The 23907-nt window shown below is 41.3% G+C and overlaps 2 protein-coding genes across 3 annotated transcripts; both read left to right on the plus strand.

The window, feature by feature from the left end:
- The first annotated feature begins 1190 nt into the window (after positions 1–1190).
- On the plus strand, positions 1191–16149 carry hmga2 (high mobility group AT-hook 2). The gene is made up of 6 exons (XM_061269066.1): positions 1191–1231; positions 1499–1612; positions 2538–2624; positions 2944–2994; positions 11420–11452; positions 12942–16149. The coding sequence occupies exons 2-6, from the start codon at positions 1511–1513 to the stop codon at positions 12993–12995; spliced, it is 327 nt and encodes a 108-aa protein (XP_061125050.1). The 5' UTR covers positions 1191–1231; positions 1499–1510; the 3' UTR covers positions 12996–16149.
- A 909-nt stretch (positions 16150–17058) lies between these two features.
- dera (deoxyribose-phosphate aldolase (putative)) lies at positions 17059–23510 on the plus strand. 2 transcript variants are annotated; one of them, XR_009710932.1, is made up of 10 exons: positions 17059–17211; positions 17795–17892; positions 17957–18104; positions 18267–18362; positions 18438–18572; positions 18632–18760; positions 20218–20330; positions 20673–20822; positions 20896–21035; positions 21924–23510. XR_009710932.1 is itself a non-coding variant. In XM_061269142.1 (9 exons), the coding sequence occupies exons 1-9, from the start codon at positions 17181–17183 to the stop codon at positions 20950–20952; spliced, it is 957 nt and encodes a 318-aa protein (XP_061125126.1). In that variant the 5' UTR covers positions 17059–17180; the 3' UTR covers positions 20953–21881. The 2 variants fall into 2 exon arrangements, 1 of the variants encoding a protein (XP_061125126.1); XM_061269142.1 differs by lacking the exon at positions 21924–23510 and having other exon boundaries at positions 20896–21881.
- Positions 23511–23907: the final 397 nt, after the last annotated feature.

Below are 23907 nucleotides of genomic sequence, written 5' to 3' on the forward strand. Positions count from 1 at the left end.
TTTTTGGGGGGGGCTGTTTTTATGAATGAATACTCGCCACAAATGAACCCTCTCAGTGGAGTCATTGTCTGCATGGGAGCGAGTAGTTACACCACCAAATATTTTGATAGCGTCGTGGCTCCGTTAAGATCACTCTGGCTGATCATTTCACTACTTTTACTCGCACCGGCCAGGCTGTAAAAGCATTTGGAGGAGATGGTGGGATCGTGGGAAAGGTCGTGCACATAAGACACTTTATTCTTTGTTTCTCTTGTTCCTGGGTACGTAATTGATCTGCTTGCGCGTTCAAGGAGGAGAGCTTCAAAGTGGCCAGTGGCCTTTCCACAAAATGGACATCTTGCATTTTAGTGAAATTGTGTTCAGCTTCAATAAAAATACAATTCAGAATATTAACTCTACATCCTGATAGTGAAACCAGGAAACTTGCATATAATTTTGAATCTGATGAGGCAACATCTAAAATTTTAATGCCTCCTTTCTAAAATGTGAGAGTTTCCTAATAAATGCTAAAACACAATAAAAACTGGCATAAATATTTTGCTATTTACAACCTTTTAAAAAATAAGATTTTGAACACAAACACACAGTCAAAATAAAAACTCAAAGTTATATATTCTAAACGAATATATAAACTAATCCGTTTACATTTTACGGAATTATTTGTAAAATTGTATAGGCGCCTGTATTACATTGCCCCCTAGTGGACACAACATGCACAATAAAGGATGATGTAAATGGATGAAGTAATGATGCACGCTTTGAGTTTCTTATGACTGATGATGAATTAATCTCGCTAGTCATGGCACATCTATCCCTCATAAGTATTATTTTTACTTTATTACTTCCCACCCAGGAATGTAAAACGGCCGGAGCGTAACTAAATGATCCATTCCGAGCTGATAGCATTCGACCGCCATTGAAGAAATGAACTTTCCTCTCAATGACTGTCCAGTAGTCAAATTCCATTGAAACGTGTGAAAATGTGAATTTAATTCATAAACGCAGTCTACCACATCTGGCCCATAGCCAGGAATCCGTTTTGCGTGTTTTTTCTGGACCCACTCCAGAACCGCCCCTCCCCTTCTCATTTTTAACTCCTCCTTCCCTTCTGCCCTGTGCGTCCACCCACGGCAGAGGTGATTTCGTCCTTCCCCCCCTCCTTTTTTTTTTTTTTTTTTTTTTTTAAACCTCATCCTCATTGAGCGCTTTTTTCGAGTGGACCGTGGATGCGGTTAGTATGCCTCTCAGACGCTCCGTTCCGAGCTGTCACGCCTCGCCGCTGCTCCTCGGGCTACCCCGGTGCCGCGGCGCCTTGTAAGCCGAGCTGAGTCGGTTCTCATCCGGCGTTGTGGACTCGGGTGTCACGCTGCGCCCCCGCCCCCCTGGTGCTCACTTCCAGGCTCCCCCCCTCCTAATAATTTTAACCGGCTCATCTGGATACACAAATCTACTAGAATTATTGTTTTAAACTTCTTTTTTTTTTTTTTGAACGGAGTAGCCACCGGGAGCCATGAGTGGACGCGGGGACGAGCCCGGCGAGAGCTCCCAGGAGCCCTCAGGGGCCGCGGAGCCCCAAAAGAGGAGACCGGGAAGACCGCGAAAACTCCAAAAAGTCAGTATAACCTCACTTCTATCATTGCAAATACAACAAAAAAATTTTCATTCAAATTAATCCTCATTAATTCATTCAAAGTCCCCAAAACAATTGTAAATGATTGTAGTGTGTAACAAGACTCTTTCACCTATCTGACATGTTTATATAAGAAAAAGAAAGAAAGAAAAAAAGGAATGTAGCTATTTCCAGTCTGGGAATCTTAATTAGAGACATCCATGACTGGAGTCCCAGACACCATGACAAGTGGGACATTTATGAACATGTGCATGTGTGTACAGTACAGTTCACCGTTGAGTCACTTTTTCCAACATTATTTCAAACCGAAAATGCAATTAAAATGCTTATTTGAATTATAATTACTGCCCAAGTATGTTAAAACACATAAGGAATTAGTCAGTCATTTTTGTCATAATATTTTCCTTCGGAAGAGAAAACCATAAAGTCGTCTTTCGTGGTTATGTCACATATACAATAAATTGTAGTTTTAAATAAGAAGTTTTTCAATTTGCAATTTTATCATTTTAACAAGAACCATGAAATACATGAAGTTAATTTAGGATATGCTGTATACTGTATACAAAATGTACAACATGCAAGTCATTAAGTAACAACGCAGAATAAGAGGGAATAACACACTCCCATTGCCAGCCCACACATGCACGCAATTGTTACACACGCTCGCAACCTTTGTCTGCATTGCTCTTGACCCGTAAAGCAGTGACCAAATGGGGGACCACCACCAGCAAATGAGCGCATGCTTGAAAAGGGACCCACACAAGAAGGGTTGCCCAGTGTGTGGTGTGCGAGTTGAGGTGGGGATAGTGTGCGGCCGGGGGGTTGGGGTGCGGTGGATGAGAGGGGCTCCCCGCTTTTGTTTCCTGTTCTCCACACCAATGTCATCCCCCCCACTTTTTCCCTCCAGGAGCCGAGCGGAGAGCCCGTCCCAAAGCGACCGAGGGGCCGCCCCAAAGGCAGTAAGAACAAGGGCCCTTCGAAGGCAGCACAGAAGGTGAGTTCCAACACCTGAATTGTATCTACACGCATGACGGATAAATATTCCCGATCAAAATGAAATTAAATTATAGCCCAGTTAAAATAGACGTCAATAATCGTCAATGGCAGCGAATGAGTTAATATCTTTTGCTGTGTTTCTGCTCAGCCGTATAAAACACACTGATAATTAATTAAACAGCAGATTGTCTTTCTCTTTGACCTTCAAATGTCCACATTAAAAATGTAACAGGTAGACCTTGGACTACAAGTAGCTCAATCGTTGTAACGGGACTTCGTTATACAAAACACTGCATTATTTCCGTATGTATACGCAGAAAGCCGAGGCAACTGGGGAGAAAAGACGCAGGGGGCGACCCAGGAAATGGGTAAGTCATTTTATTTTAGTTCACATTGCTGTTTGGTACTACTATGCGTGGATCATGTATAATGAAAACGTAGAGACCTGCTAGCATGACATGCTAGCATGTCACGCATTGTGAAGTTAAGGATGGATATAGTTTGGGGTTATGGATTGGTTCTAACGAAAACCAAATGAAAACCTAGACACCTGCTAGCATGACGTGCTAGCATGTCGCACAGAGTGAAGTTGAGGATAGATGATATAGGCTGAGGTTATGGATTGGATTGGTTCTAACAAAAAACAAATAAAAACATAGATATCTGCTAGCATGACGCGCTAGCATGTCACGCAGTGTGAAGTTGAGGATAGATGATATAGTTTGAGGTTATGGATTGGATTGGTTCTAATGAAAACCAAATGAAAACGTAAACACCTGCAAGCATGACGTGCTAGCATGTCGCGCATTGTGAAGTTGAGGATAGATAAAGTTTGGGCTCATGAATTGGATTGGTTCTAACGAAAACCAAATGAAAATGTAGATGGCTGCTAGCATGACGTGCTAGCATGTTGCGCAGTGTGAAGTTGACAACAGATGTTATAGTTTCACGTGATTGTATGACTACACACTCACTTCCTGTCATTGAAAAGCCATTTTTTTTTACCCAACGTAATCCCCCCAAGTAGGTTTGCCTCGTTTTTTTAAACACATCTTAATTTGTAGCGTCATTAAATGGGATTACGTCACCTCAATACTTCAACATTCAAGGAGATTCCCATCCCCCTACTAAATGTTGCTGTTATCAGTCAAAGAAAATGTTTACCTTCCAGTCTGACCACAGGAAAACTGAAATAATACCTCTGACAGCTTGAAGGCCTCAGTGTTTATCAGCACCCAAGTGACAGGCGTGATTGATAGCGCAAGGAAATGGAGTCAGAGGTGCCACCAGGAAGGGTGTGCGGGGATGGACTGTTTGCATGTTCACGAGATTCCACATATATTTTCTCGGGGTCGAGTAAAAATGTTTAGATGATCTTATACGAGGAAGTTTATGACCAAGCCACGACTCCAGCAAATCAGTTTCTCAACACAGCTGCAAGGCCGCCACTGAACCGTTGGACTGAACTGATAACAACCGGTTGAAGTTTGCCGCAGTGTTTTTGTTTTTTGGGTACTTGTGTCTGCTGGTGCCTGCATGTCCCAGGTACACGCACCTCCGCTTCAACGCCTACGCTCTGACCTTGACATCAACTCCAGTCTGCTCTTTGGATAACCATTTGACAATCAAAAAGGTGCCTGTGACTAGCCCACCTATTTATTTTTCATATCAGTCTTTCTCCAATTCCTGAATATACTGGGTTTGAGTCAAACGGGGTCACCCAAAGAGTCTGGTCCACTTCGACGGTCCCTGAATTCATTCCCAAGTGACGTGGGGTCATGAAATAATAAGTTGCATACAAGTGCTTGCCTGGTCTTGTCTTCAGTTCTTGGGAAATCTATTTGGTATGCCCCAAGGTGGATCACAACTGAGTTGACTGGCGCTAAATCTCTCAAATTTTTGGGGGGACTATTGAGAGGAGGATTGTTATTTGACTCTTGGCATATTCCAACTCGCTGAACCGTTTTAGTTCCGATTTCCTTTTCCGTTCCCTCTCTTTATTGCCTCTGTGTGCAGGTGTTCGATTGCCCGAGGAAGCTTCTGCTTCCTCTGTTAGTCAAAGTTGATGGAGGGCTATGTGCCCTCCACCCCCAAAAAATGTCCATGTCGCCAAATCTCTCCGGAAGTCTCTCGGAGTAGTTAGTAAACACGTTTGCCTTAAATTTGTCTTCGCTTACTAATTCTTTGGCACCATTGGCTACTTTCACTACACTAACAATAACAAACATGAAAGTTGGAAGATGATCGTGCCTTGACTCATACTCCAACATGGGAAATGAGTCAGACGTTTTCTTCCGAGGACCGTGACCTCCGGCCTAATGCGAGGACAACCTTGAGTCATGCCAAGTCGGACATGCGCCGTAAGGTTTCTCTTCATCACTCTTCTGACTTTCCTTTCCACCGCAATCGCTTCCTTCCACACACAGCTGCTTCTTTGTATTAAATTCTCCGCAGTCACATCTGAAGTTACTCACACCCAGGACACGTTCTTATTCACACTCGGACCCATCACCTTTTTTTTCTTCTATGGCCACGCAGACTCTCAATGGAGGCTACTGTGAGACTAATACGCCCCACATGCAACCCTGCGGAAATTACCGGTTGAATGGGAGAGGAAGCGCAAGTGCTTTGGCGCGAGCGTGTGTGTGAGAGAGAGAGGGGGGGGGGAGTTGATGGAGTGTGAAGAGGAGAGGGTGCAAAACTCCCAAAGTGCATGGCTTTGCTGCTCTTGGCTTTGGGTCAGACACCGGTGCCAAGCGTTTGGAGAAGCGAGTAGGAAGGCCGAGGTGATGAGCAGCACTTCCTGGCATTTGACCAGCGGCTTTGGAGAGCCTTTCCAGACTTGTTCTATTGTGATCACGAGTGTCGGGACAAAAAAATACTCAACTTTGTGGTTTCTTGGCAAAATCCGGAATGAGTCAGAATCAAGTCGGGACTATTTTAAACGTTCTTCTGGCCACCGTAAGAGTCAGGCCTTGTTTTTGGAGTGAATCATGCTCAAAATATGGTGTGACTAATACCTCCTTGGGTCATTGGCAATGTAAGGCCTTACATAGCTGACTGATAAGTCAGCTGGGAAAACCTCCGGCTTACATGCAACCCTGAATAAATTCTGGACAAAATCATTGGATGGATGGATATCACTTGGTAGATTGTTCACCTGGGATAGCCTGCAACCCTAAGTTGGATGGATACCTATCAGCTCGGATAGACTCCAACTTTCTAGAAACTGGTTTACAAGGGTCTACATTTCTTGGCGGGAAATGTAGCGGTTCTCATTGATGAATTTCATGTAAGCTAGCTTGACTCCATGTCAACTACCGCCAACAATTCAATGGACTTAGTCTATCCGCCTTAAGTCAAGTCCTATATCCGACAATAGCATGACTGAAGGTTTTCTGACTCTGGTGCACAATACTAAATCCCGGACATGCTAGCATCCCCCTGTCTACTTTTTTTTTTTTTTTTTTAGCAAGCTAGTACAGGGATTGCTTGTGCATGCCGACCTGGAATGTTTCCTTCCACGTCAACGTTGTGTGTCAGTGGGCCGGTCTCGACTGCACAGTATGTCAATTCTTGTGAAGATTTTACTTTTAAATGAGACATAGCTAGCAAACTGAAGGTACTGTCTTTGCAAATGTATACTAAGAGACTCTATATGACCATTTTACAGAGGTAGTAGTCATTGGACAGAAACGATTTAAAAAGACTTCATTCAGTCTCCGTGTACGGTACGCAGTTTTTTATGTATAAGGGAAAAGTACAATTAGTTCAGTTTACCGTACTTCCCCCATGCTGCCAAAATGTAAAATAATTAACGATCCACAGTTGAATACATAATACTTCACCTGTGGGAGTGTGCTTTGGTGCTGCTGTTTTGGTTAGCAACCGAGAATGCAATTCACGATTTTTGGTCATTCATTATATTTAGAGAAGAAAAATCTCTGGTTTGTCTTTAATCCCGTGTTTATGGATATATTATATCACTCTGGTCCATGAATCAGAGTTATTTTTAGATGGGTGCTAGGTCACACTAGTTCCCTCAGGGTATCTGTAAGAGGGCGAGAAAGAGAGACCCCAGAGATCACACATACTGAAAGGAGTGTGTGTGTGTGGGGGGGGGGGGGGGAGGAGTAGGTGGTCAGAGACCTTGCCTCATTCCCTACATTCTCCAACCCCCGACCTTCCTCAAGTTTTGGCTGCAGAGGAGCTGAATTCCAGCCACTAGACCTTTGTCCCCGGCATTAGGAGGTCTCGGAGGACATTAACGGTTTTCCACCTCTTTTCCCTGACTGTGGATAACTCTAATAATTTCACACTTTATATGCTAATTGTTGAGTTCTTATTCCTCTTGAGTCGTGGGGTTAAGGAAATTTAGGCAACCGCAAACCTGGCACATTGTTTGAACTCTCTGGAATTCCCCTCGGGGGAATTTGGGTCCATCATCCACATGGTATCTCCCAAACCAATTTGCAACGACTCCTCACTATTTAGATTAGCTACAAATATTCACTCGTGTAATGATCCTTGTTTAACACAATCTACAAATAAACACAAAGTAGTGCATTTGCAGAGAGACGGCACCTAGCTCGCCAACTGTTTGTTTTACACAGGAAGCTCCGCAGCTGTCCTGGGGTGTCCTGCATGACCTCCCTCCCCGCCCAAACCCCCCCCTCCCTCCTTACAATGCCACTGTTTTCTACAAATTCCTTACAGACTTTCTTGCCATTAGTGTATTTTCGCTGCAGCTATTACGAGGCAGGAAATGAACCGGTTCAGTCAAGACAGGTTAATTCACAACACGTGCAACAAACTAGTGGAATTTTGTTTCTCAACCAAAAAATACAAACTAATATAAAAAAAAAAATCCTTATCCAGGATACTCTAGGAACAGATTTCACATCAAACAGCAGAGGCTCCTAAATGAAGCCAGTCCAATTTGTCTGCGCCTTTCTTTCCTTCCACAGCAACCCCCCCACCACAAAAAAAACTTCCAAACAAAAGGCTGCTTGTCTGTGAGGAATTTTCCACATTCCTTACAACGACAGACAGTTTTCTGCTCTACAAAGGGCCCTTGGGCAAATTCCCCCTAATCGCCGGACCCTGATAGGTGTAATTCATAACTGGGGGCCCCCGCTGGCTGTCGGGACAGTGGGTGGCGTCAAAGCACGTTCAATCGTTACCAAAACATAATTCATGCGACTAACGTTACCTTGACGTGTTTGCGTGACCGTGGTAAATCCGGCAAATATCTGTTTGAACTGCAGCTGTGCGCTTACCTGGGACTACCTGAGGTTTACATTGCCAATGTTTACTAAAATACTTTTGTTTGGTCAATGAGGAAGCTGCTGATAACGTTATCTTTTCGGCTTACATCTGGTTTCGATATGGTCCAACCCGACTCCTTTCCAGGGCACAGGTCAACTTTTTCTTCAAATTTGTTTGGGTCTTAAAACACTTGGGGCGACACTAAAGGGAAATACAATTTTGCAGGTGATAAGGACAGAGCTTGCTTTGATTTGGGCGGAAACGATTAATCGAATAATCCGCGCCGATTCGATGACGCCCACGTCACTCACCAGATCGTTACAGACCGTGTGGTGACCCCAAGTGGACAAAGATAAAACCTGCACCTTACGTGTTTTTCTTAAATACAAAAATGTTTTTATCCGACAAAATTTTTGTTATTATGGTCGGAATTTCATCTGCTCTATGTCCAGGCGGATTGTTTATTCCCAAGCGTTCCACAAACCTGCCATATAAGTAAAATGTTCACCTAGGCCAGTGCTTCTCAATTATTTCCTGTTACGCCCCCTCCTAGCAAGAAGAAAACTATTCGCGCCCCCCCTTCCCCACCGTGACTATCCTAACTTGTCTTGTAAGTCGTAAAATGTTGTACTGTCGCAAACGTCACAGAAGTAACAATGAGAGCGCCACTGCCCCCTGCTGTGAAGATTCGCAATTACACTTTATTCTAGTACTGCCAAAAAAAAAGTCTGTTCCCCAGGGTCACACGCGCCCCCCCAGGAATAGCACCGCGCCCCCCAAGGGGGGCGCGCCCCACTATTTGAGAAGCACTGACCTAGGCAAAGTGCTCTATTAGGCACAGTTGTTAAAGTTTAACTATTTAAATGTCAAGCATTCCAGATTTTAACAGCCTCCTACACGACATAGCGCTCGGTCTGATGCGTATCCCATTACAGCCGTTTCAAGCGTGCAAGCCCGTTGTGTGTTTGCGGAGGTTGAACCTCGTCGCTCCAATTATCCAGCCGGCTTCAAAGGAGGTGCAAAGGTTAGCGGGCTCAGTAACGGTTAACTAGAGCAAACAGCAGCTTCTACCTTAAGGGAGAACGAAAACCTGTGCAAGGACAGCGGCGCGGGAATGCGGTCTGCAGGTTGTTTATGAGCAAAGCAGTTCTAGTTAGATTTTGTTTAGGACCAAAATGTGGAAGCCGAGTTTATTCAGTTTTCTCAAAAAAACAATTTGACTGAATGCTACAGATGTTTTGCTAGTTGGGCTTGGCTGAAACAACTTGTGATCGGATCCACCAATCAGAGGATAGAAAAATGACCTCATCGAGGATTGGCTCACCCCCCCCCGTCTTGAGGACAAATTTGATTGGTTTAAAGACTAATTGCTAATGTAACACAATTGATTCCAGGCAGATTTAATTGACATGGCAACACAGACAAGTTAAAATCTGATTGGATGAGTTATCTAGAAATGTTCTTGGATATTGCTCAGGTCATACGTGTGTGCGAGTACATTTCTTAGCGAGTCAAGTAGAGGCTAAGACATTTCGACACAAAAGGGGGGAGCAAGCTGAGTCTCTTATGAATGGCGGCCTGTGCAATGTACTTTCTGGGGAGTGAAAGCTTTTTCCCTTTGATCGTCCGGGACTTCTGGGTGGGTGAGAAGCCCACGAGGAGAGCTCGCATTCTTCGAGCAGCAGACGGGGAGGGGGATTGTGTTTCAGTCGAGAAAGGGGTCCCAACCGCACTCCCCTTTTGAGTCATTCTTACCCAACATTCCTTTGAATGGGCTGCCCTCGTGCTACGCCTCAAGCTGTCTCCAGAATCACTTGTACGAGCCAGCAGCTGCTGGGGCCTACAAGTGATTCATAGTGTCAGAGCTGGGCGACATCAAAAAGCCGCCACAGTAAGTGAAAGACAATGCGGTGAATTTTTTTTTTTTCGGGGGTCGGGCGGGGGCAAAGGGAACGAAGGGGTCTTAGCGAGGGCACTGCGAGAGAGAGAAAGCAGGGAGTTGATTTTTTTTTTTAATGACCAGTTGTCATTTTGTACACGCTGAATTATTTTTAGGCATTGAAACGGTAGGTGATAAGTTTTCCAACTTGGAACCGTTTTGTTTTTTTTGCACCTCACTTATGTTTCGCATCTGGTGTTGGCATAGAATCGGTCCAAAACCCACCAGCTGCTAAAAGTGATCTTGGGGTAGGGGGGCTCAGTGGTCCTCCAGCTGGCCTGGATTATAAGCACAGGATACTCCATGTTCTCGGCCAGGCTGCTCAGCTGTTCATTTGCTTTAATGCTACTTCCTGTGAAGATTTAGGAAGGCTTAGGACATCCCTCACACTACATCAGTCTATTTGCAATTCCTGGAAACTGGATAGAAAAGTTCAACGAAAACTAGAGTTGATTAAGAAACCATTCACTGTCATGATTGGCAAGATCATTTTGTTTCATTTTACATTTCATAATACTGAGGTGAGTCCCAGAGGACTTGAGATTGAGGACTTAGGTTTCTCTTCTTTGTCCCTGAATTTCTTTCTCGAACTTTTGTTTGTCCTGGACATTGTCTTGAGATCAAGGACTTGGTTTCTCTTCATCTCCCGAATTTATTTCTTGGAACTTTGGTTTGTCCGGGACATGATTTTGAGATTAAGGACTTCTGTTTCTCTTCTTTGTCCTTAAATCTCTGGAACATTGGTACGCCCTGGATATTGTCTTGAGATCGAAGACTTAATGTTCTCTCCTAAATTTCTTTCTAGAACTTTTGTGTGACCTGGATGTCTTAAGCTCGAGGACTTAAGTTTCTCTTCTTTATCTCCTTTCTAGAACTTCTGGACATTGTCTTGAGATTGACTACTTCAGTTTCTCTTTGTCTCTTGCGTCTATTTCTAGAACCTTGGTTTGTCCTAGACAAAGACGTGCGATTCAGAACTTGTATCTGTTCCTCTCCTCTTTCCAAAGTTATCTTTATGACTTGTACTTTAGTGGCAGACTATACCGTATTACTTCCCCGGAATGTTCCATCCATACACATTATTTATCGAGCTTACCGCTGTCAATCCGAATAAGAGATTCAGCCAGTCTCAATTTGTTTAGGTCTCAATGTCTATGAGGTGTGAAGAGCAGCTGCATTCTATATCGCGGATGTCATCCACCAACATCCCCTTGGAGCTTATAATGCCCCTGTGGTGGGTAGCCACTTCCTTTGGCTTTTTGCCTTCAGTCATAAAACGCAAGCTAGCCCTGTAAAACAGTTGGCTTTTTACTATCGGTCAGTTTATATTACTTTTAGTTTACTTTGGCCAACGGCGGATATAAATCAACAATACCTCCTGTTGAAGTTTTTGTGACGGGACAACATGAATCCATTCAGTATTTTCTCCGGATTTAATGTGAACTATAACACAGTTGAAACATGACACCCAGATACTATTACTTGGTTGAACTACTTGACGTACAACTTTTAGTTTTGCCTTCTGGTTTTGCCAATAGCTAAAATGCTATTAAGAATGTTTAACACTTTTTTTGGTTTTCTTGCAGCCACAGCAAGTCGTCCAGAAAAAACCTGCTCAGGTAAGAAATCCCTCATTATAGTAGCATTAGCATTAGTAGCATTAATTAGTAGCATTAGCATGATAGCATTACCACACTATGCTGTAAAGCTATATTATACTAGTAGCATTAGCATGATAGCATTATCATACTATGCTATAAAGCTTATTATATTAGTAGCATTAGCATGATAGCATTATCATACTATGCTATAAAGCTTATTATATTTAACATTTGACTTTATTTAGGATGATTTATGTTTTGTTGGCTGGATTAATTTTGATTCCTAAAGCAAAACAAGCGTGAGTAATGCCTTGCTCCCCTTGCGAGTACATTCATTAGAGGGAGAATGGAAGTAGAGTGAGTGAAACATGACACAAGGACCCCCACCCCGGCATGCCCTCACTGTCCAGGAATCTCTCAACCTCCCCGTGTTTGCTGGTACAGGCCACTTTTGCATAACTCACCTCTGATTTGTGGCTCTGTGGGAACAGGGCCTGAAGTTGTTGGGAGGTGCTGTGAGGCCCGGGGAGCTGCAAACCATAAAAATGTCGTTTAGCTTAGCTCACCCACTTTGATAGGCTGCTCTATCTCAGCCCAAACAACGCCCGGCTAGCGCAAAACCTCAAAACCATTTCATTCCGGCGTGCAGGGTGGGGTAAAGTTGACGCATCCAGATCCAGAAGCTAACTTAACTCTGTCAGGGGTGGGATGTGAAGACGTACAAGTATTACTATCTAGAAGTAGATTCGCTTCCATTTTTCTCCTGAGGAATTTTTACGATACTCCCTAAAACACATCTACCTGTGGCTTAAAAGCGAAGCGTGGAGAGTCTCTGTCACGGAAATACATGAGTGCAGTAAAGGATCGGAATTTGAATTTAAGTAAGTGTGTGGTGCCTCAAAACATGCTGTAACTGTGCTTTATGACAGTCTCGTTAGCTTAATGCTAACTAACAATCCAAAACACCATAGACGAGCTAATGGATCCGAATCACAATTTGCTTTTCTCACTTCTAACTTGCCTGCATGCAATATTGTCAAGGTTGTGGATGGCAGGCCAATATGATTAAAGGTTCTTCTGTAGTACCGCCCCCCCCCCCCAACTTTCCCCTCGTTCTCGTTTGCCCCTCGTCACACATGGTAGCATTTAGCTGGCTCTTCAAGGCCGCGCCGTCTGCAAGCATTAATGAATGAAAGCGGGGCTGCACGTTTCTGAAAAACGCTCAATGGGTTTCACTCCTGTGGCCTGGGAAAAGACAAACATTTTAAATTGTGCCAGTTAGCTTCACTTTATAAAATGAAATGTGGAAAATGAAATTCACCTCATCTGAGTAGCGAGTGTGTTATTCCCATTATGGTATGCGTTTGACATTTTGAATTTAATATTGATTCATTGCCAACATATTTGGTAAAGGTGGCAGCTGCCACCTCTGGCCACCCTGTAAAGCCGCCCATGGATATTTTGAGGAAAACCTTGAATTGACACAATTGATCTTGTTCCTTTGCAGGAAGAAGAAGAAGAGGAGGAAGAAGATGAGGAGGAGGAAGAGGAGGAAGATTAAGCTTCCATACCATGAAACCTCTACCTCATTCAGCTGTCAGGTCTTTCAAAGGGAAAAGACTACCTTGACCACTTATTTTTTTTTCTTTAACCTTTTCCACATGTTATTTTCCTTTTTTTTTTTTAAGTCCATATCCAGTATTTTTCCTTTGTCACTGGATGTTGGATGCAGAGACCTGTCACCAAGCAGGCAAAAGATATTTCTCTTCCAATTTCCACAACATGCAGACACACCCTTTAAAATACTTATGGAGATGTCCTCGCTCTTAACCATCTCTGAAACTGAAACTGCAGGTTTTCTTCTCCGAATTATACAAATATTAGAGCAACCTACAACTTGACCTAAAATGATTACCATCAAGGACAGGGGGACGCTTTCCTCAGGGGGCAGTTTTATGATCAATCATGTTAACCTTTGACACCTATTTGAACCCTAAACCCAATAGCATAAGGTGTTGTTCATTTTAATCTGACAAATAAAAATATTACTATATCTTAAAATAGTATACGATTTCTGTTGGATGTAATCCTCACATCTCCAAAATTATTATTTTTCAAGAAATTAGAAGATTGTTTGTTATTAAACGTATCGGTATAAAGGAAGTAAATTCAACCACTTTGAAATTTTGGAAATATAACAAAACCATGTAAGGATAAATTAGTGAAAAAAAAGTTCGACAGTCCTACATTTCTTTTTTCAATCTAAAATAATGGTTTTAAAATTTCAATTAACTTTTAATAATTAGAATGAACATTCCAATGCCCCAAATTTATATTTGAAAGCTTTAATTTTGACTTGAGGTCACATTACCCCGGTTTTGTTTATTTCCGCAACCTCAGTATTTTGCTTTAGTTACCCTGTTCTTGGTGGAATCGCAAATTTCCCGTTCAGTCATTTACGCCACAAACCAAACTTGTTTGCATCCGACTGCTGTACAGTATCGTTTAGTCGTGAATAGCTTAAGTTGTTTGCGTATGCGCAACGTAGCTTTAAAATCTCGCGAAACAACCTCATGAAAGAACAAAAACGCATTACCTCAGAACACACACGATACCTGGATTCTTTTTTTTTGTGGCAGCACGGCATCGGACATCTCATCTCACACTGTAACACGCAGAGGAGGCCTTGAAATAAATCTGCTGCTCAATCAGACCTTAGTGGGTCACTGATGTGCGGCGCCTTCTCAACGTTTTTTTTTTTTTTTGTCAAAACTACCTCCGACTCAGCACAAGCCGCTCTTGAAATGTCCGTTTATGTCACGGAATTTTATGATACTGTATATTGAAAACGAGGTCATTCTTGTTGACGTCTTCGCGCATTTTCTTTTGATGAGGTGCAAACGGAGAAAAAGCTCAAGTCAAGTTTGCGCCCGTTATAACGTAAACTCGAGGTTGTTCTGTCATCTTTTAACTCATATCCTGAAACTTGGTGGGGAATTTTATTTTATTTTTTATATTCCTATAAAAAAATTGTACTGCGTATACAGCTATAAATGCAATTCTATGTTTTGAACACATTAAAGGATTTTCTTGGGTGGTGCTGTACAAGTACTGTATTTTTCGGATTATAAGGCGCATGACGGCACGTTCAGGGAAACAATCCAGCAAAACTAAATTTGACATCCATTGAGTATTACAAGTGTGCCTTATTGTCTGAAAAATATGTTAATTGATTTGTAATTGCCACCTGACGGCGGCAAGGCATTACTTTTGTCTAAATGTAACTCCTTAACTCACTTTGCCATATTTTCTTGATAACGAGATGCCAACAAATGGCGCCAAAGCAATACTTTTATACTCACCCATTCACTGCCAACCCAGTTGAAACGAATTTGACGTAGAAAGCAGCGAATGAGTTCGACATGGCGTTGTCAATAACTAATTATATGCTCAAAATTTTTTATTTTTTTTTTAAATCCATGAATGGGCGAATTCTGCTAAATTTACTTTGCTATTAGCGATTCCTGAAAGAAAAAAAATCAGTGGTGTGTTTTTATATACTTAATACACAAAAGCAGCTATGTATTCCTTCTAATATACTTTAATCTTACTTTCTATCTATACACGACAATGCAACATATTTTCCTCAAACTGGGATGGACAATAGTTAACTTGAATGTTATTTTTGTTTTGTTTTTAAATGAGGGGCTGTTTTTTTTTTTTTATTTTCTTTTCCTGATTGTACTACCTACAGTATGAATGAACTGTACCTCAAAAGTATCAGCTAACAACGGACTAATCACGTCACTACCTCCAGTTTTGGTCATGTCTGTTTACGTTCAGTATGAGCAATGTTAATAATCTACAACGTATTATCAGGACTGCAGAAGTTTCTTTTTTTTTTTTGTCTAATCTCAGTAACTTTCTCACCCTCAAGTGGCTTTTCAGATTTGACTATTGTATATTGTATTCATGTTTTCTTGTTTTTAAATAGATGGTATACTTGATTAGGAGTTCTCGTGTACGCAAATGTGATTTTTTTTTCTTCTCTTATATGGTTAAACCAGATGTATACGGGGATTGGTTTTTACTTTGAAAGAAAGTGTTGCATTCTTGAAATTCATCCAAGGCTAGAGGTAGAGCCTCCGAGAAGCGACGTGATTTTTTTCAATCCACCTTCATTAGCAACAGTTTATTCTTGCAGCAAATGTTTTTAATGTTAAAGCTGCCTTACTACACTGTGGAGGAACTTTCAGCTCTGGGAGTCTTAAAAAAAAAAAAAGTTACTCGTCATAACCTTTGTATTCTAGTACAATCAGATACACATTACTACCTCTCAAAGGGCCTATTTTTACCTCAATCTCAAATCTAAATACTGTTTTGACATCAAGAGAGCATTTTGGGTGAACATCTTGAAATGTTGATTTTTTTTGCCGGGATACATTTTCTACGACTGTTTTTCGATTCACCTCAACTGAACTTGTAACTTTTATTATGTAGTAGAAGCTGGGAGGCACGTGGTTGGATTTTTCCAAGCTCTCCGCTGTTTTATTTTCCTTTCTTCGGCAGTATCTAACGTCTAAAGTATCTAACCTGTTTTGTTTGTTTTCTTTATCCACTTCCTTTCTTGGATTACAGTTTTTACTCGCTTGCTAAAAGTCTTTAGATATTCACTACATTTTATTCAGCACAATAATAAAAAAATGTATGGCAAACAGTGTGATTTTTTTGTGATCGTGTAAAAAATGTGACTACCAGTCATGGTAGACTTCAACCCTGTTGAGAGCATGAGAATTTAAATTATTTATCACTTTTTTTTTTAAATAATAACATTAAAAAATATTTTCCCCATTTAGTGATTCATGGACATCTTGTTTTGGTTTCGTAAATATGGTGAACCACAAGACTGTTTTTTTTACCACAAGGAAATGACCACAAATGCTTGTTTGGGAATACACACTAACCACAATTATTTTTTACTAAGGTCTGTTTTTTTTTTAACTTGCACGATTAGTGGTTAATCCTGGTGGAAAAAAATTCCTGGTTTTATATTAGCAAGTTTTATAGCATAGCATGTTAGCATTTTATTCAGGTTTGCTTTTTTTAAATACTACCTGGCAACGTGACATGGAACAAAAACATAAAACTCTTTTTCCTCATCATAAAATGTTTTCTTTTTATATGAGTTTTGAGTTTTATGTGAGTCAACATGCCATCACTTCCATTGCACTCGAGTCACCCCAGAACATTGCCACTCATTTTCCTTCATTCAAATACTTGGAATCCATTTTTTTTCCTTCCATTCATTCCTTTTTCTGCACCACTTTTGCTGTTCAATAGCAGAAGTGTTGGAAAGCAAAGTAGTGCATTAATTGTGTATTCAACAGCGCGCTCTAGCGGGAAAACAGAAGCACTACAGGTAAATTCGTAATATTGAGATCACTGTATTTTATTTCGAAAGGTTTTCACTTCCTGTGTGAGTGTGTTCGATTACAAATTACTCCAAATTTAATCTGGCATGTCATTGTTAAATTTTGAGTTTTATAAGTTTATGTTAAACATATATATTATGTTTAGTGTAGCGGGAACAAAAAGCTTCAATCAGAATTTCAACTCGCGTTGTTGTTACTATATTTTACTGTATAGGGATTCTACTTCTGGTACACTCTAGATCCAGGAAGTGAACACTGACAGCTTCGGTGGAAAGCAACAAAAACATTTGCATTTAAAAATATAGTTTGTCATTATGTCTGCTAGAAACCCGGGGACGCAACTTGGTAAGTGACAACTTAATGCATAGTTCCTGGCTTCAAAAATGCTCGATCGACATTCGAAACTTGCGCTTTTCAGCTCGTTTTCTGTCATTCTCGTTGCTTAATCAGTAACACTTGAGAGGTAAACGACCTGCAAAATGCAGGGACGGACTTGTCCAAACCGGTGCGGGACAATAAAACTGACTTTTGCTTACTATGTTGTTGAGAAATGTTGCCTGAAAAGTATCCCGTTATGAGCATGTAATTAACGTCTCATGATCACTGCACGCCTCACTCATTCATTTTGGACATAGACATAGTTCCTTCATGTTTTTTTTTAATTTCATACTTAATTTAATGGACAGCATGCAATTCATCTATGCAGTTAATTTTTTAAAACTTATTTGCAGAGTAGCTGCATGGAAAAAAATCTAAAAAAAAAAAAAAAAAATCTATACAGAAACTAAATGATCTTAAATAAAAATGACCCCGTCCTACTGGTGTAATAATACATAAAATTGTGGTTTAATCAAACAAACAAACAAAACCTACCAAATCAGATATGATTAATTTTCATGTTTTTTTTTTCTGTCCCATTGTACTTCAGATCTGGAATGGGTCTCCAAAGTGAGAGTGAACACACAAGCTGTACTTCGGAGAGCTCAATCCATCCAAGGACTGAAGCTCCCCAAGAAACAGTGGCAGGTATTGGTATTGCTACAAAAATTAAAATTGAAATAAATTATAATACATTTATGCTCTTTTAAAGGCCGCCTGGCTGCTGAAGGCCGTCACGTGTATTGACCTGACGACTCTGGCCGGAGACGATACGCCTTCCAACGTCCACCGACTGTGCATGAAGGCCACCCAGCCCGTCCAATATGAGCTCCTCAAGAAAATTGACATGCATGACAAAGGTATGTTTAGGCTAAATCCAATTGTCTATTTTTTGTTGAATGGGTTATGAGTAGTCAAGCTGTTTCTCAAAAGTTCCCATCCAGCAGTTCTCTTTACAGCCCGCAGGGGGCGCCAAAGACCAGTTAGTCATGCTCTACTGTTTCTGTATAATGTGTCCAAAGGGGTAACAACCGGTGCAGTGTGCGTGTACCCGTCACGCGTGGCCGATGCGGTCAAATCGTTAAAAGCCGCCAACTCCAATCTTCCGGTTGCGTCGGGTGAGTCCGTTAAAAACCCGTATAGAAATGTGTGAATAAAATTGTGTTATTGAATCAAAATTTCCTTTCTTCCAGTGGCGACCGGTTTCCCGGCAGGTCAGACTCCACTGGAGACTCGTATTATGGAGGTTCGTATGGCCGTAGCGGACGGCGCCACTGAGATTGACATCGTCATCAACAGGACTCTAGCTCTCACTGGACAGTGGGAAGGTATAGAGACTATATAATAAATTTTAAAAATAAATAAATCCTGATTGTGACTTCCACAGCCATGTATGATGAGATCGTTCAGTTCCGAGAGGCCTGCGGCGACGCTCACATGAAGACCATCCTGGCCATCGGCGAACTAGGCACCTTCACCAACGTCTACAAAGCCAGTTTGGTCGCCATGATGGCCGGTCAGTTTGAAAGTGCTTCAAGGATTTCAAACTTTTTGAGTAGTCACTGATACCGATACCAAGTACCGATACTTTTGATACAAAAAAACTGATCCTCTAATTTACAGTATTTGTCCTTGCTTAACATTATATTTATATTATATTTAAAGTTGCGTTTTGGTAGTTGAATCACTCAGTTTTGAAATTAGAATAATCGTGATTTCAATTACCCCCCCCAAAAAAAAATCACGATTATTTTTTTCCCATAATCGCCCAATGCTGTTTGAGCTTTTTCACATCTCAATTCAGCCAAATGTTTCGATGACGGCCAAAACACGCTCACTCAAATGCCTGTCAGACGTCACATCTTAAGCCGATTACGGAACCGAATCGTGAATCGAGATCATTATAAAAACGCATCGCTTTTTGTCACCACTCTCCCTTCTTAATCTCCGCTTGTTCCTCTGAATCGCCGATGAGATTCCTGAAATTGAATGATAATTTCACCTATTAATCTCCGACGCAGGCTATTTTCCTCCACCAGTGTGCCCCCCTCCTTCCCCTCCGCACACAAATGAATGGAGCTTCATTACCGCCACCCGTATTTAATAACCGTTATCCATTATCTGGTAATTAAGACACCCCGTGACGAATCTTAAGGATTATTTGACGACGAGAAGGGGGAGAAATGCTTAAAAAAAAAAAAAAAGACCTGACTGGGGAAAAATACATAGCGCAGGTCTTTAATGAACTGGAAAATGTTCATCTTGTTCTGTTCCGTAATGAACAGTCATTATACACCGGGGAGACAGAAAGGCTGATTATCACTCTATAGTTTGTGGCTCATCTATTAAAAGAATGTCATTTCATCTTCTATTTTTATCGGGAAAGCTGATAATTGGCTGTGAAGGAAGGAAAAATGAAGGATTTTATTGATGAGCGTACAGCTGCCCTCTGTTAACCATCAGCAGCAACATCTGTTCTTGTCTGACCACGGGATCCAAAAGTCCGCTTTGCACCTTCCCGTAATCTGTCCAACAGTTGGGATTTAAATGCAACGTCCCCAAATGGGAAGAGTACTCAAATAAAGAATTTATTCTTCCCCATACAGTCGGGGTGGCCAACCAGTCAGAGACTAAAAGCACACTGTCTCACGCAAGTCAAGTCAAGTCACGCACACAAACTCTCAGTTCAACAAAATCCACAAACAAAAACATAATAATTCACAATACCTTTTTTTTACTTACTATACATGTTGCTTGGTCCGACTTCTGGCATTCCTTGTCTTGAACAATCGTCTTCAAATCCGGCTTGTATTCCGTTCCAATGTTCCAAGCCAGTTGTTGATACGATGCAAGCGTGACAGTCTCTGAGTGCTTCGAAGTTTTGGGGAAAAACTAAACCTGACTTTTCAAAGTGTCCAAGTTGCGCTTACGAAATAATATGAATAAGTTTGACTTGCGCTTCAATCCCACCAGGTTCTGACTTCATCAAAACATCCACGGGAAAGGAATCCGTCAACGCCACTTACCCTGCCGCCATAGTGATGGTGAGGGCCATACGTGATTACTTCCTGCGTACGGGTCACAAGGTAAATGGTCAATTTTTTTTTTTTTTTTTTATGTGCAAATACGAGAAATAATATTTTGGTAAAACCCTCTATACAGTATTAAGTAGAAAAGCGATGAATTAAAATGAACCCAAACTTATTTTTAGTGTGGTCGGAGTATGACTTGTGGTAATCTGGCTCCCTCTAGTGGTATGCAATGGCATCGCTGAATTAATTGATTAAAAAACACACAATTTATTTTAAATCCACCGCAGTAGTTATATTTAAGTGCAATAGGTGCTGTGAACTCTAGGGGGAGCCCAAGAGGAAAAAACATTTCATACAGCGGTTTAATCAAACTGTACTTCTCTTGTGGGCCCTCAGGTGGGCTTCAAGCCAGCGGGGGGCATCCGGACAGCCAAGGAGTCTTTGGTGTGGCTTCTGCTGATCAAAGAGGAGCTAGGCAACGACTGGCTTACTCCTCACCTCTTCCGTTTGGGAGCCAGCAGCCTCTTGGCTGACATTGAGAGACAGGTGGGGGAGACATAAATGACAAGAAATGAATTGAGAAAAAATATTAGAAATATAATCAGAATTAATTGTGCAGATTTATCATCACGTAACCGGACAATATGCTGCCTACCATGAGCTTCCTATGGCCTGAAGCTCTGGAGATGCTCCAAAAGGACCTCAAGTTCACCACACAAGCCTGACAATCTTGTTTTCTACCAGTCAAGGATATCTCAGGTGGCTGCAAAAAAAAAGAAAAAAAAATCTTTACAAACCCCAAATATTCTATATGTAATCTAATATGGGGGTTCAGTGCCCCCTTGGCCCCCCCTCTAGCACCGCCAGTGCTTTATATACTACAGCGCCATTAATAATGTGATTTGTAATGCAAATTTCCTTTTCTTCTATGTTTGACTGAAGCTATCAATATTTTTTTTTTTATATAACCGTTCATGAATTGAAGTTGCTTGCACGAGTCTTCCGTTATTCGTCAAGCGTTCCAACCTTCAACTGTGATGTGGACCGAATCTATTATGGAGGCTTGTTCTTAATTTCATTAGCGGGACAACTCAAGGATATGTGTGTGGGGGGGATTAATCGCTGGGGGTTAAGCGAGTTTAAAAGATCTTGATTGAACAGCTCACAAAACTGAGGAATCATTTGAAGACCCTAAAAAAAACTTTCTCTGTTATTTTTGTTTAATGAAGATATCAAAAGACTTGACCTTGAAGGAAAGAAAGCGGAAATGAGTGAATTAATTACGTATTTGCGAGACAAAAAAAAATTAGTATTTGATGGAGGGAGGATGAACTCCAGGGAGCAGTTTGGCTTCTGCACAAGGCTGGGAATGAGGCCATTGAAAAAACTGAATTTAATTGTCAAACATTATCTAAAAATGTTTACCATTCAAACCAATTGTATTTTTTTTTTCAACTGTGAATAATGTTAGAGTGGCTTCAAGTGTTTTTTTTTTTACACCGCTTATCCTCATTCGTGGCCGGGTCGAACTGGCTGTGTGATTTATCGAGTCTGAATGATGCCATCTCTGGTGGAAATAAATGATGCGACCGGACAACTTTTAAATTGTTTTCCCTTTTGGTTTTCTCCACCCTCATCCCACTACAGATCCACGAAAAAAAAAACATTGTGTGAGATGCGGACTCGGCGGCGATGATGGAGTGAGCTCGTATGGCCGGCTTCTTGATGGATTAGCCGCACTTACATAAAGGCATGTAGATCATCTCAAATCTGAACCATCGGTCAGCGCGCTGCCACTTGATAAGATGGAGGCTGGATCCTGCTTGATTGATTCCCTAGGCCATCTACTCAGATCCCTATCACACACATGGTTACACACACACACACACACACAAAACAGCCACGCCGTTTCACTTCATTGGGTTCAATTTGTTTTGTTGAGTGTGTGTGGAACAACGTTGAAATAAGAGTGAGGAGCTTCATTTATTTGGCTTGTCTAATTGTAAACAGTGCAGTGCTACCATCTAGTGGCAGCTATAGGTAATTACAAATATTTGTCCAATCCGTCTCTCTGTTGCTATGTTATTCTAATCTGCCTGTTCAGAATTAGAAGTGCTTGCTGATAAAGTATAAAAGCGTCGGAAGGGTTCAGCCAATCAAATTGTAGAATGGGACCACAGCGTTTTGGTTTTGTTTGCATTGCACCCCCGCCCCGCCCCCAGCAACCACCCACCAAGAGGTCGGTTTGGATGAACACCCGGCAGGCCAGCGGTGATCAAGTCCCTCACGCCTGACAAATAGTCTTGCTCAGATTGATTGTTTTCCCCTTGTTTAATTCATCAGTGTTTCTTTAGCCCGCAGCGGCGGTGAAAAACGACACTTTCCCAGGCCCCGGCGTCCCACATGTAGTTTATGATGAAGAAAAAATGGCCGAGCAGCCCACGCCGTCAGTAATGGCCCCACTATCCATTATGAACGGCACTTTGGATTTGTCATGCTGTTTGCGCTGGATGAGGAATGAATGTACATGTTTTAAAGGGAAAAAAATAGGTCTGGATGCCGTCTTGCTATTGGACGTCACGGCCACCGTGTGTGAATGAGGTTTGAAGAATTGGAAATAAAAGAAAATACGTTGAGATTGATTGAAAAATACAGGGATTGTTATTTAAAAATACATTTGCAGTAATACTAAATTTAATACATATATGTAAGATTAAGCATGAACGATGAACTACTCTATTTTACTTTTCATACTTCATGCAGTGTTTTTTTAAAAACTATTATTTAATAAAAAATATTTCAGAAATAAAAAAATACAATTAATTTGATAGAAAAAATAAAAGATGATTTTAAATACAAAGAATAAAATAAAAAAATGTGTTCAGTGTTTAGCATTATTTTGTTTTTTTTAGCGTTAAGTTTTTAATGAGCTATTTGATTTATTTTTATTTTTAACCTTATATTGTTTACATATGTAGCACATGAAATAAATTTATTGTAAATAAGAAAACACATTGGTAAGAAAAATGCAACATTTTAACTTCAACAGTGAAATTCATGTTCACTGATTTTTCCTGTTATTCATTAAACAGTATGACTTTTTGTCATTGATTACTAATTAAAATCATCTCAGGACGTAAAACAAGTACTCAACTGTGCAAACACATTTTCCCAGTTGAAAGTCATTTGTTGCATGTTGCTTTGATCACAAAAATAAACTCGCCATGACTTCTAGCCGGCTCTTACTCAAACATCCGCACGGAACCCGATTGAAGGTTGGCGCAGGTAAAATTCAAAGCCAGAATAATTGGCGCTCCACTGCAATGATATTAATGATACAATTAAAGCGGGTCTTTGGTTTCCTCTGTGGCAGAAACAAGTTGTGATAGGTGATACCGGGGGACTTCACTAGTGTCAGTCCGATCCTTCTGATGCCGCACTGATCCCGCAAAAGTGGGAGGCTGGCACGCGCTCATTTCCCATGGTGCGCCGCTCGCTGCCTTCGAGCGTTGACCTTGGTTGGATGCTCCCTCGTGGCGGTACAAGAGATGGAATACATGTTTGAGAGATCAAACCAATGCGGCCGGCTGGCCGGCCTCACCTGTCTGAGGCTTGCCCGCAATTAGAAAAG

The sequence above is a fragment of the Syngnathus typhle genome, linkage group LG21 (genome assembly GCF_033458585.1).
Source record: "Syngnathus typhle isolate RoL2023-S1 ecotype Sweden linkage group LG21, RoL_Styp_1.0, whole genome shotgun sequence".
Taxonomy (NCBI): Eukaryota; Metazoa; Chordata; class Actinopteri; order Syngnathiformes; family Syngnathidae; genus Syngnathus; species Syngnathus typhle.